Raw genomic sequence first — 16,163 nt, 5'->3', positions numbered from 1 at the left:
CCTTTCAGTTACTAGTCCAACACTCTCACCATTAGGCTACCTGCCGCCCCGATAGACCCACGTGGACCTGAATGGACCCGACAATGACTCAGCATAGCTTATAGCGTATTTATTTTATGCTAATAATGTGAATTTATTGACTTATAGAAGGCCTAGCCAACATACAAAGACCAATTAATTAACCAGAAGAGCAACTTGGCTGATAAACATCATTTTTTGGTCATTCGGATCCAATCGAGTCTGGTCTAGACCCGGTCCTGTTAGGGTACGTATCGGGTCTAGGTCTGGTTATCGTTGGGTCCATTAGGGTTTCATTGTTTTCGGGTCTGGGTCCCCTTTTTATTTTATGATCAGGTCCGGGTCTGATTGTCCGGGTCCAACTTTTTGGAACCGAGAAGACCTTTACTCTAAACTGTGCCTTGTATTTGAGTGGAATACTGTAGATCTGCATCAGGTAAGAATCTCCTCTTTATCCCGGTAATATTGATAAAGGCACCTATTACAAATGATTGTAACTAACAATTGTCTTACATGTAACTAACATGTCTCATATGTAACTAACATGTGCTGCTTTTTATTGGCAAAACTCATAATAAAGTAGGGAAGTAGGGTACAGAGCTATGCTGTGTGAGGGCTACTCTGACCCCCGACCTGTCCTTCTGTTGCTGGCTAGGAGGGGGGCTAGGGTTCAAACAGTGCTTCCAAAGGTCCTAGTACCACAACAGCATGAACAGCAATCAGACAGAGACCGGAGGGAACTCTAAAGAACCTGTCTACAGCAGGGCTCTAACCACTACCATCGTGTAGGTTTTTGCTTGTTTTGAGTAAAAACCTACAGGAGGGTAGCTCATGCCCTATACATGCTGCAGCTGCTTTTGTGGAAATATGAGCAAAACTGACACTTGAATAATTTATTAACAAGCTGTCAGGGATATAATAGAGACAGATGGCATTGTCTGTGACTCATTTCAGCCTTAGAACTCCTTGGAGCTTTGGTAATATTGATATTTCCTGCATTGTTATTTTTACATTGTTGTGACAGATGTTTTTTCATTTTCCTTGTGTGGAAACTTTGGGCACTGTCCGCAAACTAGACTTTGATGAAAGCATTTTAGTCATTTACCAGTGAAAAGCATGGCCCTGGTTTTTCATGAGAGCTGTCTGTTTTGATTCCAGTTAGAGGTCCCTGTTCCAGACTGTGGTTCTGCTCTATGGGTCCTTGGTACTGGTTCTGATGCTTGTGGACTTCCTATGTTTCTATCGTGTGTGGGGTTTTACAGTAACGTCAGCTCTTAGGAGGCATGTCACCTGTCCCCGCTCGATCTCTAGCCTCTTCTTCCCCTACAGTAACAAGACACAGCAGCAGCGCTACCTTGGCAATGGGAGGGACTCAGGAGTCCTATGTGAGCACAAGATTTCTCAAGACTCCTCTTGTCTCTAAAGCAACAGAGGACACACACAACAATTAGGCAATTTGTCTGACCCATTAAAGACAGTGTCCTAGGGCAAGGTTCCCCAACCCTCTCCTCTGCCTGTCCACGGGCCCTCCCAGACTTTTCACATTTTTGTTTTTACCCTTAACTGGCATGCCTGATTCAATTAGTCAACTAATATTCAACCCTTTGACTAATTGAATCAGGGGTGCCAGTTTAGGGTTAAAACAAAAATGTGAAAAGTCTGGGAGGGCCCGTGGACAGGGTTGGGAAACCCTGTCCTAGGAGACTAGTCCAGGAATTTCCATGCCAAGTCCTACATTTGACCATCTTAATCCCTTGATGGCCAGAAAACAAATTGATAGCATACTGCCACACTATGACATAACAGGGTATAAGGGAGATATATATGTGGTGATATGATATTACGTGTATATTTCCAATATCTACAGTACCAGTCAAAAGTTTGGACACACCTACAGTACTCATTCAAGGGTTTTTCTTTATTTTTACTGTTTTCTACATTGTAGAATAATAGTGAAGACATCAAAACTATATTTGAGATTCTTCAAAGTAGCTACCCTTTGCCTTGATGACAGCTTTGCACACACTTGGCATTCTCTCAACCAGCTTCACCTGGAATGCTTTTCCAACAGTCTTGAAGGAGTCCCATATATGCTGAGCACTTGTGGGCTGCTTTTCCTTCACTCTGTGGTCCAACTCATCCCAAACCATCTCAATTGGGTTGAGGTTGGGTGATTGTAGAGGCCAGGTCATCTGATGCAGCACTCCATCTTGGTCAAATAGCCCTTACACAGCCTGGAGGTGGGTTGGGTCATTGTACTACTTTGAAGAATCTAAAATATATATTGATTTGTTTAACACTTTTTCTTGGTTACTACATGATTTCATGTGTGTTATTTCATAGTTTTGATGTCTTCACTATTATTATACAATGTAGATAATAGTAAAAATAAAGAAAAACCCTTGAATGAGTAGGTGTGTCCAAACTTTTGACTGGTACTGTATCTATTTTTTTATTTGTATGTTTAGCTCACATCATTTAAAAGTATGCATTAAGGTGTCTTTAATATAATAAATGTGTCAAAAACGAATGTAGACATTAATAAATGCATTTATATAGCTTCCAAAATATATATTTTTTTACAATCGAGGAGTACCAAGTTGGCGGTAGCTTCAATACAGCACCCCCTGTCAGTCATCCAAGGTTTATACTCATTATTGGTTGAAACATCTTGCTTTGAAATTAATTTCCATCACTGGAGGTTGGTGGCACCTTATTTGGGGAGGATGGGCTCGTAGTAATGGCAGGAACATAATAAGTGGAATGGTATCAAAGAGGTTTCCATGTGTTTAATGTAATTCCATTCACTCAGTTCCAGCCATTATTATGAGCATCCTCCCCTCAGCAGCCTCCTGTGGTTTCCATAATCCAGAAATTGCACATAAATATTTAAGGCTAGATGCAGTCTTTAGTGATGAAATGATTTAGATACAAAGGATTAGCTTTTAATGAAATCACTCAGATGTATTAACATCGCAAGTTTTTTTGTCAGACAGCCTTCTAAAGTCTTGGTGTTTTTGGTTTACAAACAATAACTGAGACATTGGAAATCTAGTGGAAATAGGAAAGGGAAGCAAAAATGATCCATATTATAAGAAGGTGCAAGTCAATAATTTGTGTTTCTCTGTGCATTATAGAACAACATAAATAATATGTTGGAAACATTAAACACTTGTAGACATTGTCAGGGAATGCAAAGGAAATGCATGAGGGGAAAAATGTCAGCAAGATAAAGGAATAGCATCAGCAATCCAGTGTTTATATATGTAATTAGTTTCAACTCGTCGGACTACTGCACAGCATGCATTCAAAATGCTGATCTGACCTCCCATAATCGAACGGATCAAATTCTCTCACACCCATCTCCAGCAGCGTATGGAGCTGGAGGCAAGAGCTGAAAATGACCAGGAAGATGCTCTACAAATGTCGGCGCCCAGGGAAGACACGTTTCCGAGGTGAGCAGGACGACTATGAGATGGGGTTACGTCAGGCCGCAAGCAAAGTCCGGAGAATAGGAATATTGGGACAGGGACACACAAATGTGGATTTCTGAGGAGGAATGGAGGGAACAAATAGGAAGAAGAGGTCGAAGAGAATGAGGAAAGCAGAGGTTTGGATTTGAATTTGAGGAAGATGGTGATAAAAATGGAGATAGGGTGTTGAAGAAGACTGGTGTCAAGTGCAAACAGAGTGAGCTGTGCGCCAGACCGAATTCTGGAGGTGAAATGGAAGTGAATGAGGGCGAGTTAGGTGAGGTGGAAATTGTGTTGAAGAACTCGAAACCTGAGCCTGGCATCAATGGACATGATAAAGAAGAATCTGGTCCAGTAGGAGTGACATTTTTGTAGAAAGGGGATCCTTGCTTTTTAGCGGATCCATTTTTGGTTTCAGGGTGGATGAGAAAGGAGGTGGGTGCATTTGAATCAGTGAAGGTAACCTGTAGTGAACTTGTGATATTTGTTTGTATTTACTATGACCAGAGGGAGTGGACGCTCTATGTCACACTACTTGGGTTAAGATCTGCACCATTGAAAGGAATGATTTAGTGTTAAGTGTAAAGGTGAAGATTCCTGGTGTTTGTGATGCCTGCAGTTTGGTGCAACCCAGACCCGGTGGGGAGTGCTGTGAAACAGTCAGTCAGCCCTTTTGAGTTTTGCTTCAGTCTTTACCTGACAAAGTCAAGTCAGGATATATCAGTTATCCTGTTAGAGCTTTTGTGCCGGATCCACTGCGCTGTTTCAGGTGCAACGTGTACGGTCATGTAGCAGCAGTTTGTAGGAGGGAGATTCCAAGATGTGGGAAGTGTGCAGGAGGGCATGGGATATAAAGGATTGTGTAGTTTCCGTGGATAAAGTTGTGTCAACTGTAGGAGTGCCCATGTTGCTGGGGATCGGAAGTGTCCGGGGGGAGAGAGGCAGGTTGAGGTGGCTAGAGTCAGAGTAGTGCAGGTGTTGTATGCTGAGGCAGTGAAAAAAGTAGAGGATGGGTGAGGGATCCTGTTAGGATCCCTGTGAGTAGTAGATCTGTGCCAGCACAGAGGGATAGGCCAACCAGTGATATATGCTTCTGTAAGGTTGGTTTCTTAGCTTTCATAGCAATGGTTATCAAGCTTTCATAGCAATGGTTATTAACTAACGCAGAAATGGAACATTAATCACAGAAAATAGATGTTGTGGTGGCAGCTACAGAAAAGTATTTGGATATACAAGATTTGACTTCAGAAGAGTTACAGGGTGTGTTGAGTGGTGGTGTCCCGTCCTCCCAGGCCTTTGGCATGGTGCAGGAGCAGATAGGGTCAAAGTAGCTGAATGGGGTAGTGGGTTTTTAATGAGTGTAGGGTTAGTTGGACGGGTGTTTTATTTATATATATATATGTGTGTGTGTATATATATGTGTGTGTATTATATATATATATATATAAGTATTAAAGTATAGCCTAATGGATTTATATTGTAGTCCAGTTGAGGGCGGTAATGCAACATATTGGATGCCAACCGCCAAAGTGTAAAGTCTACCAAACGTAGTCCACTCTGTTCATTCACATTTTGGGAACAGAAAATTCAATTGAGATCAAATGTTTAATCGATGAGAATTTGCAGAATGTTGGCCAAAACCCATCTCGTTTCATCTTCTCCCACTGCCGGCCAGTGGGTTTCCTTTCGCTACCATATTTGGTAATGACTGGAAACGCAAAGCGGATGCTTCACATTTATACATCCGGTGAAGTATCCGTCTCATTGTTCTATCTGTAGCACTGATCGCAACGTTGTACGGATTTTTTGGTTTACGCTACCGCGAAACGCAGAGTTGCTGATGAATTGGTTTGGATTTGGCTTCAACGGCTTTGGGCAAATACGAGCGAATGAAAAATGTACTGATGCGGAAAGTGCCGGAGATGCCAACGTGACATATCCAATCTCTATTGATATTGTTTGTCGGAATTTGGAAGAGGAGCCTGTCCAAATCTGTCAACATAATAGCAATGTTGATACGCAGATCAGGACGAGTTGGAGTCGAAGAGCAGCTCTGCATTCAAATAGTGAGTAGAGTACTCAACTCGATCATCCCTTACGAAAAGAGATTGCAGTTAGAGCTTAGTATAACTGCAGTATGCTGCCAAATCCTGCGTCCAAAATACCCGTCGACTGCAGTTTTAAAACTGCTATATTTTTTTGAAAGGTCTGCTTTCTTGTGATTGTAACTCTGCAGTCCAGGCAGACCGCTCAACCAGTGACCGCAGTGAAAGGTTGATAACTGCATGAACCAGTTCCCACAGTGTATCAATTAAGTTGCAACCATGTACCTCAATTCGTCTAACTACATGGACTGTTTCAAAGTTTCCACTTAACTGTATCATTTGTTTACGTTTCAGGTGATGGAAGGCTGTGTCTGGCAGGTTTTGGAGTAGGGACCCCCAGTCAGAGAGGTTGTGGCGGCTGTGTAGAGGAAAGCCGAGGGTGCCAGGATGCACATATCAGCGAGGGATATCTGGCCCTGTCTTTCACAGACAGAGTAGAGTGCTGGAACTCTGAACGAAATGAGAAGAAACCAGGGTGGAGTATGGGGATTCCAGATAATACTGGTATTGATTTATACTGACTGGAGCTGTAGCATAGTTGGTACCACCCACAGCCCCTAGAATGAAATAAATCTTGTTATTTCCCCCACCCAGGTCCATGTACAGGTGTGTGGAAAATATAATGAAGCTCTGATCAATAGTTGCATTTCAATAATGTTGTAATCATAATGTATTCTTGTGTGTTTTGTAGGGCCCTCACTAGCATTCCCATTAGTTCCAGGAGGGTACATAGCTTCCAACCCTCCCTTTTACCGCCCACTTTCCCCACAACTACTGGCTGTTAGCCTGGCACTAGGCACAGAGCACGCAGTCCTCCTCACTGCCTCTGGAGACATCTACACCTGGGGCTCAGGCAGGTGAAGACCACAAATGTCATGTTTTGTAATGGATTTAACAAATCCTGTACAACAGTTTAGTCAATAGGCATTTTTACAGCACACCTTTCATAGGTTACTGATGACTATTTTGGGTACATCAGACATGGCAGAATGAACGACAGCATAGGATCTGTATTAAATGTTGTTAAAACCTTGCTCCCTGGTGTTGTTGGCAGCCATGGGCAGCTGGGACATGGGGACCTGAGCCCGCAGGAGGAGCCCAGAGCAATGGAGGCACTAATGGGTATGCCCATGAGCACTGTGGCCGCCGGGGGTTGGCACTCTGTCTGCACCAGTGGTAAGAGGGACTGACTGGGATGGAACTTACAAAAGAATGATAAAGTAGAGTGATTGCATTACATTATTCAGTCAATGTGATCACTAGTCTGGTCCACAGCTGGGGGAGACCTGTACGTGTGGGGCTGGAATGAGAGTGGCCAGGTGGGACTGCCATCACGAGCGCTAAGAGGAGAGCAGCAGAAGAGCCAGGACACAGGTCTGCCTGTCTGAAATCTGTGTTATATTTTGGGAGGGCAGACCCACCAGCTCAGCTTGTTTTAATATTTAGTGTTCATGCAGGCAAATGGATGATACTTATATACCCCAAATTGGCTGCGTTGCAAAACACCTACATTGAGGTTCTGGACTGGTGTAGATACACAATATATAAATATGTTATATCTGAACTGTTGTATGTTTAGGTGGTGCCAGCACATGTAAAGATCAAGAGGAGAGCAACGATGAGGTGTTCATATCAATACAGGCCTTCCCAGCCCTGGTGGATGTTACTCAGTCATGTGAGGTCAGCAAGATCAGCTGTGGGTCGCGTCACACTGCGGCAGTCACAAGTAAGAGCCCTTCACACAAGCTGCCTCAAACTGCTAATTTAGAGAGATGACACTGAGTATTTTTTCTATTTATTTTCCAGGTACAGGTGATCTCTACACCTGGGGCTGGGGTAAGCTTTAAATGTCAAATATTCTAGTCTACGTGGCTTTGAGTAGGCCTGTGTATTGAATAAATAGCCGTTATGTATTTCACCTAGCAATTCATATCAATGGATAGACATGGTCTTTTTTCATATGCACGGCTACAAGTTTCGCATTTGCCACCGTTTCAGGTGAATACGGCCAGCTGGGACAGGGGACTGTGAACAGTTCAGACGAGCCAAGACGGGTAGAGTTTTTCAAGGACCAGGGGCTGCGTGTGGTGGATGTAGTGTGTGGACCATGGAACACTTTTGTTTCTGCTATCAAAGAGGACCCCTCTCTCCATCCTGACACAAATATCCTTATTCCTCTGTAACCAAGGACTACATAGAATGGAAAAACTGCCTGTAGGAGTTGAGCACTAAGGACGGGGCACAGATTGATTGACTAGCTGTTTGTTTCAAAAAGAAGTAAAGTTAGTGACTAAGACTTGATTACTTTTATTCTAGCTATTTATAGATTTTAAAAAGTTTTACAGTTAAGAGAGCACTGACATGATGTAGAAATACATTTTCAAACAGAAAATATTAATCTACACAGACCAATATAATTTAGGCTGTGGATCAGACTCTTCCCAAACCTTTCCCCCCTGGAAAAATTATTCTCTACTTTATGCACACTCTGCTCTACTCAGAGAACAGGCTACTCTGGCTAATGGTGCTTGTTTAATAAAGTTTGATCAAAGCCTGCAAGATCACAATGATAGTATTCTACAAAACAACCGAATATAATAGTATGACATTACTGTCAGACAAAAAAACAAATTTTTCCATGTGGCCACTAGGCAAAAACACAGCCTAAACTATGCTACAGTTTAACATCTGCTCTAAAAATTGGCTCACTAGCCCATCATTCGAAACAATAATAACACGAAGCTATAAATGTATATCCCATGAAACTGATGAGATCAAATGGTTGGTATGCAGATGCTGTATGGACGTTTAACCGGTAAAAACTTGAAGAATTATCAGAGCTCACCAGCTTGTAGTCCTAAAACCCAATAAATTAGTTACCTTTGGTTCGTTCAGCCAACCCTATGTGAAAAATGAATGGGGAAAGAATAGGGTTTTGGAATAAATGCCGAAAATAAGGTCTGAGGTTAACACAGGCTGAGGAGATCTTGTTTTGTTCTATCCGATAATACCAGTCAGTTAACATGACGTTTATGAATTAAGCCTTTGTGCTATGCTTTTTTTTTAATAGATTATATGAATTCTTCAAAATTCAAGAAAGTGATGTTAGCTGATGAAGATTCTCAGAACCAAAAAAATCTCAAGACCGTGTTTACCTAAACTTATTTTTGGTGTTTAACCAAAAACACCATTCATTTCCCCTCCAACGAACCATGGTGGAGTTTGTGCCTACAAAAAAAATTCCATTATCTCTTTATCATTCACGATTCACAATGAGAAATGTGAAAGGAAAGAGACAACGCAAATGTATGCGTCAAGTAGAGGTAAAAACATGCACCGTGTGTGATCCGCACACGCCCAGAAGCTTAGGAACCTTTAGTCTGGGGGGGAAAGCCACTCTGTATAATTTAAGGCAAAATCTCAAAGTTACTGGTATTACAATGAAAAAATAGAAGAGGTCCTCTTAGTATGAATAGAACAGAATCCAAAGCATCCATATCCTGGTGTGTTATCCGTAGACTTCACAGCACAATCTTAAAAGAACTGAAGAAAAATGTGGAATATTAGAGGGGGGTACATAGTTAAAATGTAGTGATTATGGAGAGATATTCTAATCAGATTTCAACTCACCTGATGAAATCTGGTGACCTCGAGATAACATGTTGGAACTCTGACAGATTTACTGTCCCATCTTTGTCTATATCTGACTCTTCAAGAATCTGTAAAATTGAAAAGTAAATAAGTAGTTGCTTTACCCTTGGATATTGCAGACGGAGACTTGAAATCATACAAAGCAGACCTGACTATATCATACACAGCAGGTCTTCTTTGAGGTAGGCTCACATTGGGAAGAACCAATAGTGGCCTTAATCTGTAAACTTACATTGCTGATGAGCTGCCTCATCTCTTCAGGTGTAAGCCTTGTGTCTTCAGTCTCACCAGTCAAACAGTTCACCAGCTTCTCCAGGTCCCCGCCATCCAGAGTGCCATCGTCATCAAAGTCTGAACATACAAAACAATTCCCATTTTATGTTTTCACCAGCCACCCACACACTGCCAGACATCCATGAATACATGACATACATATACCCCAAGAATTCCCAACAATTGTATTACCAAAAATGCGGAATGCGTAGTGGGACTTGATTTCCAGTGTTGCTGAATCGCTGAAGGCACTCAAGAGATCAAGGAAGTCCTCAAAGGTGAGACTTCCATCTTTCATATCAGATGTTGAGAATACATGGCAGATCCTTTTCCTGAAAGGGTTGGACTAAAGGGTGGGGACAGAACATAAACATTAGGGACCAAAGGTAATCCAACATGTTACAATGATTTGTAACAACATTCAAGTATTAGTAATGGAGTAGAATTTCAATTGCAATCTTGTCACCTTGAGTTCTGGCAGTGAAAGGACTTTCTCCATGGGCACACTGGTGAGGTTTCTGTCCTCTTTGGAAAGGAGTTCACTGAATCGCTTGTGTGCCCTACAGAAAAGACGCATCAAACAAACTTAGCTCTGCCTGTATGGATGTTGATTGTTCATCAAGGCCCTTTCGCAATAAATCTAAAATGACAAACCATTCCAACCTAGTTCAAACAATCCATCTTGCCGATCAAATTTCGTTGTAAATTGGGACTTTAGCCCTTTCAGTTGACAAGGACGTTAAGCTCTGGCAAAATGGAGCCTATATATTTATACTGTATATGTATCAAATAGGATATTGAAAGAAGTATCAGTCAATTGAAATGATCATGAATAAAGCTAGTTACTTACAACAGAATTTCTTGTTTTGTAAGAAATGTCAGCTCCTGGAAGGGAAGTGTTAATACATTATTTAATACTACACACATTCCATATTTTTACCACAACTTCTTGCTTTTATCAGTTGGTCACTTGCAATGTTCTCAACAAGTTGTCCTACTAACTAGCTAACAGTCGTCAAAAGCTGAAAATGCACTCGCTTGTTAAAGGCAATAATTCAAGCTGACTCTTTTGAGGGCAAAAAGTAACGATAAATAGCCAGCTGGCTAAAAACAACTTGGTTAGCTTTTAGTTAACGTTAGTTATTCCCTAACCTAGTAACGACAATGGCCAACAACTTGTTGTGTACACTTTCTTGGCTAAATATCTAATTCACGTTAAATATCTTATGTCACCTGATATTCTGAGAGCAGATCCTTCCCTAATTGACTTGCTGTTGTTCCCATTTTTCCCTTCTTCTGTTTGTTTAGCTAGATAACTTCTGAGAACTTTCTGCTTCGATAACTTTCCAAAGGAGCCACTTCCCTTTCCGGAATTTACGTAATATTATTAAGTCGAAATGCCGGACGTGTCACCTGCTATTCTGCGGCTGCCTGCGCCAATGGAACCCAGACTTGAGTTGTGTTTGAATACTCATACTAACCGTACTATTTGTGATGTGAATTGAGTATATAGTGTGCTTATTGGTCATAGTATGGATGTAGTTAGTATGCCAAAATTTCCCGGATGACGTACTAAATTCGCCAAAATACAAAAGCTGTGTTCGAATACCCATACTAACATACTGTATACTACATACTATATACTATTAGTTCATTTTAGTATACTGTAAATTAATAGTATCCTTTCAGTTGAGCTTACTAGCTCTTCATCTGTCTACCGGAAGTTGATGCTGTTGCTATGCAACCTCTTGCTATCTAGTTAGCATAGCAAATGAGTAGTTTGACATTTCACGACTTCTTCGGGGGTGTTCTTAAATTCAATCCGGAGTGCTGGGAGTGTGCTCATTAATTCAGAGCATTGACTGTTTGTGCACACACTGGATGTTCGGGCGGAGGAGTATGGTTGATTTGAGCGTTCTGACCTTACAAACGCAGGCAAGCACCCAAGCTAATGCCATTCTTCAGGAAATGGGTGTGGCTTCATAACTTTTCAGATTTGAAGAAAATGGCAGAAAATATGCAGCCGAAGTCCAGCGAGAGCAGATACAAATGATTTGCTTTAACTAATTATGACAAATGTTAGGAAAATGTTGAAAAATGTAATAAAGTAATGCCTTTTCAAATAAGTTACGTTGACTGACAATTTGTTTGCTACTCTATCCTTACAAACAAATATTTTCCATATACCACAAACCCCCGAGGTGCTTGATTACTATTTTAAACTGGTTACCAATGTAATTAGAGCAGTAAAAATATGTTTTGTCATACCCATGGTATACGGTCTGATATACCACAGCTGTCAGCCAATCAGCATTCAGGGCTGGAACCACCTAGTTTATAATTTGTCCATAACCATTTAAATTACTGTCAACGTGTACAGAGCCTGGTGGTTGACTATGTAGTTTGCCCACAATTATTTTGGGCTACAATTCCAGTAACTAAAATTCAACTCCCTACACATACTGTCCAAACTGAGTATATGCTTTGTGCTTATATTTATTGGGCATTAAAAAGTAGCTCAACAGATTTCAATGGAATAAAACATACTTGAAATCACAGTACTTTTATTATGTTTTAGATGTATTACCATTAGTAGCTAATTTCCTTTCCTCCCACCATAATAGAACTCCAAAAACACACAGGTTGTCTCTTTTTGCGAGCGAGGCTCATTCAAAGGCGAGTTACTCCAGCATTAGGACTATACAGATTTAGGTGAGCAACGTATATGACAGTGGTCTGTGTGGACTTTTTAGAAATTCAAACAGCCACTGTCACTGAAATATTTACTGCAATCACTGCACTCATACACATTTTCCCCAGTGTGACTTTTCTGATTACACATGATTGGGTAAAGCTGTTTTTCTACATACAGGACACCTGTATGATTTCGCCCCTGTGACTCCTCATCATGTGAAATGTCAGACGGAAGCTAGTGCTGAAACACTTGTCACAATGACTGCAGCTATATCCTTTACCTCCTGCATGAATCTTCATGTGCCTTTTCAGACTATTGCGAACGCTGAATTCTTTGCCACAATCAGAACATTGATACGGTTTATCCCCTGTGTGGGTTCTCATGTGCACAATCAGATCCCTATTGCTAGTGAAGCATTTACTACAAACATGACAACACATCCTATCTGCAATGTGAGTTTGGATGTGATGTTTCATACTTTCTGTGGACTCAAAACATTTTCCACACACACCACAAATATGTTCTTTCTCATTTGTATGAGTTTGCACATGTTTCATTAATGAACCCATGTACTGGAAAGACTTTCCACACACTTTACAACGGCAAGGAGCATTATCCCTTTGCCTGGGTGATTTCAGATCGGACGACTCTGTGGATTTTCTACCCTTAGTATTCATATGGGAGCTTTGTCTTTTTCCTGTCCATCTTTTCTTTGATTTGACTGGTTTAAAACATGACGGAGGCCCTCCGACTCCCATCCAATCAATGTTTTCCCTCTGAGCTGCAGAACAGTATGGATTTCTTGCATAATTAGGCTGAGCATCACTGGTTGGTTCTGATAATCTGTAGTCCTCTCCACCAGTTTCTGTTTTGATATGTGCAGTTGAGGTGCTGGGTAGAGAGTCTCTCTCTTCTTTTCCGTCATTCTGGGCTTGATAAAGATATGAGTGCCGAGTTGGGTCCTCACAGTCAGGTTCCATAAAGGCATTAGTGAATATGGAGTCTTTGGTATCATCTTCCAGCTCTTGAAGCTGCTCTTCCCACTGATTGGTCCTGAGTTCCTCCTGTTCCTCCTTTATCTGTGTAGGCTCTGGGTCCTCCTGTCCGAGACTGGGGCTCCACTCCTGCTGCTGCTCAGGGGGAACCTGTTCCGAGACTGACTGTTGGAGGATGTCTAGAGGCAAGTAGAAAGGAAGGATGAGATATAGAAAACCTGTAAGCCTACAATAGAGAGCATTATTAACAGCGTATTTTTGTAGGCATTAACTCCGCCATTGCTCGTTGGCCAAAGCCTATGGGTGAAATTAATGTTTTTTTGTAGGGCTTTTGGATAAACACATAAAATGTGGTCTGTGGTAAACACAGGCTCAGATCTTACTGTTCTATGAGATCATCATCAGCTAACGTTACTTTTTGTGAAGCATGCATGTAATCAAAAGAAGCACATAAAGGCTTCTTAATTCATAAAGGTTATGTTAACTGACTGATCATCTCATAGAACAAAACGTACTGTATGAGATCTCCTAAGCCTGTGTTAACCTCAGACCTTATTTTCGTAGTTTATTAAGAAGCATCAGACCCTACCGAACTGCATTCTTTCCCCATTCATTTCCCTCCATAGGAACGGCTGAACGAACCAGGTAACTCATTTCCGGTTTTTAGGACTACAAACTGGCGAGCTCTATGACTATTCAGACATGAACGACATAACTATGTAACTGTAAAAGCTGATGTGATATTTTCTATCCACTTCCATACAATAACGGTTGAATAGACAAACGTAATCACAAACCTGCTCTGTTTAGCTTTATGAGAGCGATTTCAAGCTGCCTCTGTAGACGGTCATTTTCCTCATTTGAACGGGAAACTTCTTCTGCTATCGTTTTTTCAACTGCCCATAATATCTCCTCCGCAGCAGTTCTTAATCGCTCATTGAGAAACACTCTTAACAGCTGTATTTTAGACATTTTAGATTACGTTTAGTAGCTTCCGAGGTAGCTAGTTCCTGGTTTCTGTCCGTTTCCGCGGGCAACCTCATCTGGTAGGAGGTAACACATTTTGATTTATCACCACCTGCTGGACTGGAGTACGAGAAGATCGGTTCAGTTTATGGAAATCTTTTCAAATACAAAATGCACCCCATGACATATCCTATATTGACTGAAGTATCACTAATCACATATCTGTACATTATATATTAATCCTATATTTTAACCTTCTCAGGTGAGATGTGGATACTTTGACGGGAGGGACGTGTGATATAATTAAAAGTGTCTTAATAATAACAAAATAATAATACAGAATCATAATGTGTAGCAGTAAGTAATATACTATCCATTTTTTCGATATGTGTGCTCTACTGATGTCTGATCCAGGCTGTATCACATCCGGCCGTGATTGGGAGTCCCATAGGGCGGTGCACAATTGACCCAACATCGTCCGGGCTAGGCCGTCATTGTAAATAAGAATTTGTTCTTAAAACTGACTTGCCTCGTTAAATAAAGGTTAACATTTGTTTTAAATGATCTGGGTTTGATTGGTTATACCTAGGAATTCCTATAGGGGCAGGGTTGCCATATTTGTGATTTATTTTGTACTGTAAATTGTCCTAATACTATTGGTCATGGGTTGCAGGTTTCTGGGCTACTTCTAAGTTACACAGCGACCGTCATGGCATTTCTCTTTAAAACATTTTTATTTCACTGTGACATGCTACTGCTGACTATCAGGCAGTGCTATTGCTGAGTTATTGAGTGGTGGGTGGGGCCGGAGGTGTGTGTGTGCAGCTTAATCCACGAGAGTGAGAGGAGACAGAGCAGCACACAAGCAGGTCGTGACATTTTTTTACAAGTGGTAGGTAGGCAATTTAACTTGTCATTATGCTTGAGTGTAAGTTTGAAATGGAAGTTATGGAATTCCCTCGCATGCTTCTGTTATGGGGAAAAGATCTCAATGAAACTGACATTAAATGTGGAGAATGTTACATTTGCATCTGTTGGCCATCAAGTAGCCTATTAATTTATATGCCATTGTAGGCTACTGTAGGCTACGATTTGATACAGTAAATGTGTTGAAATGACTATATCGCTGGAGTCATTGCAAATCAATTTGTGCCACTTGTGTAGCCTTCCTGGAGCTAGCAAACGGATTTAATAAATAACCTATAACTTCAGTGTATTGTTGTTGTAGCATTATGTTATTATGTAATTATTAATGGCCAAATAAATTAGTATGTTCATTTGAACAAAGCAAGCTGCTAAATCGTTCAGTTTACATCTTGCCTACCTTTTCCCTAGGCTACTGAAGACTATCTGAAATAAGATGTAGGCCTATAAGGAGCTATAGGCTATGTGCATTTTCACTACTTGGCCAAAAGTATGTGGACAAACCTTAACATTAGTGGATTCGGCTATTTCAGCCACACCCGTTTCTGACAGATGTATAAAATTGAGCACATAGCCATGCAATCTCCATAGACAAACATTGTTAGTAGAATGAGCTGTACTGAGGAGCTCAGTGACTTTCAACGTGGCACCGTCATAGGATGCCACCTTTCCAACAAGTCAGTTGGTCAAATTTCTGACCTGCTAGAGCTGCTCCGGTCAACTGTAAGTGCTGTTATTGTGACATGAAAACGTCTAGGAGCAACAACGGCTTAGCTGCGAAGTGGTAGGCCACACAAGCTAAAATAACGGGACCGCCGAGTGCTGAAGTGCGTAAAAATCATCTTTCCTTGGTTGCAACACTCACTACCAAGTTCCAAACTTCCTATGGAAGCAACGTCAGCACAACAACTGTTCGTAGGGAGCTTCATGAAATGGGTTTCCAGGGCCGAGCATCCGTACACAAGTCTAAGATCACCATGCACAATGCCAAGCATCGGCTGGAGTGGTGTAAAGCTCGCCGCCATTGGACTCTGGAGCAGTGGAAATTTGTTCTCTGGAGTGG

The 16,163-nt window shown here is 41.3% G+C and overlaps 3 protein-coding genes across 5 annotated transcripts; 1 reads left to right on the top strand and 2 right to left on the bottom strand.

Moving 5' to 3' along the window:
- The first annotated feature begins 1,217 nt into the window (after positions 1-1,217).
- Positions 1,218-7,892, top strand: LOC139584546 (RCC1 domain-containing protein 1-like). Of its 3 annotated transcripts, none has more exons than XM_071416543.1 (9): positions 1,218-1,403; positions 3,388-3,473; positions 5,891-6,100; positions 6,288-6,453; positions 6,651-6,772; positions 6,872-6,970; positions 7,176-7,322; positions 7,403-7,432; positions 7,595-7,892. In XM_071416543.1, exons 2-9 carry the CDS (start codon positions 3,419-3,421, stop codon positions 7,777-7,779), a joined length of 1,014 nt encoding a protein of 337 aa, XP_071272644.1. In that variant the 5' UTR covers positions 1,218-1,403; positions 3,388-3,418; the 3' UTR covers positions 7,780-7,892. The 3 variants fall into 3 exon arrangements, with proteins under 3 accessions (XP_071272644.1, XP_071272642.1, XP_071272643.1); XM_071416542.1 differs by lacking the exons at positions 1,218-1,403; positions 3,388-3,473 and adding exons at positions 5,353-5,557; positions 5,698-5,764; XM_071416541.1 differs by lacking the exons at positions 1,218-1,403; positions 3,388-3,473 and adding an exon at positions 5,241-5,557.
- Positions 7,888-11,601, bottom strand: LOC139584548 (calcium and integrin-binding protein 1-like). Its single transcript, XM_071416545.1, has 7 exons — positions 10,754-11,601; positions 10,371-10,405; positions 9,987-10,080; positions 9,713-9,866; positions 9,480-9,598; positions 9,227-9,315; positions 7,888-9,139 (listed from the first exon to the last, which is right to left on the bottom strand). Exons 1-7 carry the CDS (start codon positions 10,802-10,804, stop codon positions 9,118-9,120), a joined length of 564 nt encoding a protein of 187 aa, XP_071272646.1. The 5' UTR covers positions 10,805-11,601; the 3' UTR covers positions 7,888-9,117.
- Positions 11,602-12,000: 399 nt separating this feature from the next.
- On the bottom strand, positions 12,001-14,354 carry LOC139584547 (zinc finger protein 77-like). Its single transcript, XM_071416544.1, has 2 exons — positions 14,008-14,354; positions 12,001-13,389 (listed from the first exon to the last, which is right to left on the bottom strand). The coding sequence occupies exons 1-2, from the start codon at positions 14,180-14,182 to the stop codon at positions 12,383-12,385; spliced, it is 1,182 nt and encodes a 393-aa protein (XP_071272645.1). The 5' UTR covers positions 14,183-14,354; the 3' UTR covers positions 12,001-12,382.
- Between the last annotated feature and the right edge of the window lie 1,809 nt (positions 14,355-16,163).

The sequence above is a fragment of the Salvelinus alpinus genome, chromosome 9 (assembly GCF_045679555.1).
Source record: "Salvelinus alpinus chromosome 9, SLU_Salpinus.1, whole genome shotgun sequence".
Classification (NCBI taxonomy): Eukaryota; Metazoa; Chordata; class Actinopteri; order Salmoniformes; family Salmonidae; genus Salvelinus; species Salvelinus alpinus.
The sequence above is the reverse complement of the archived record's forward strand: the minus strand, read 5'-3'. Positions and strand labels throughout refer to the sequence as shown.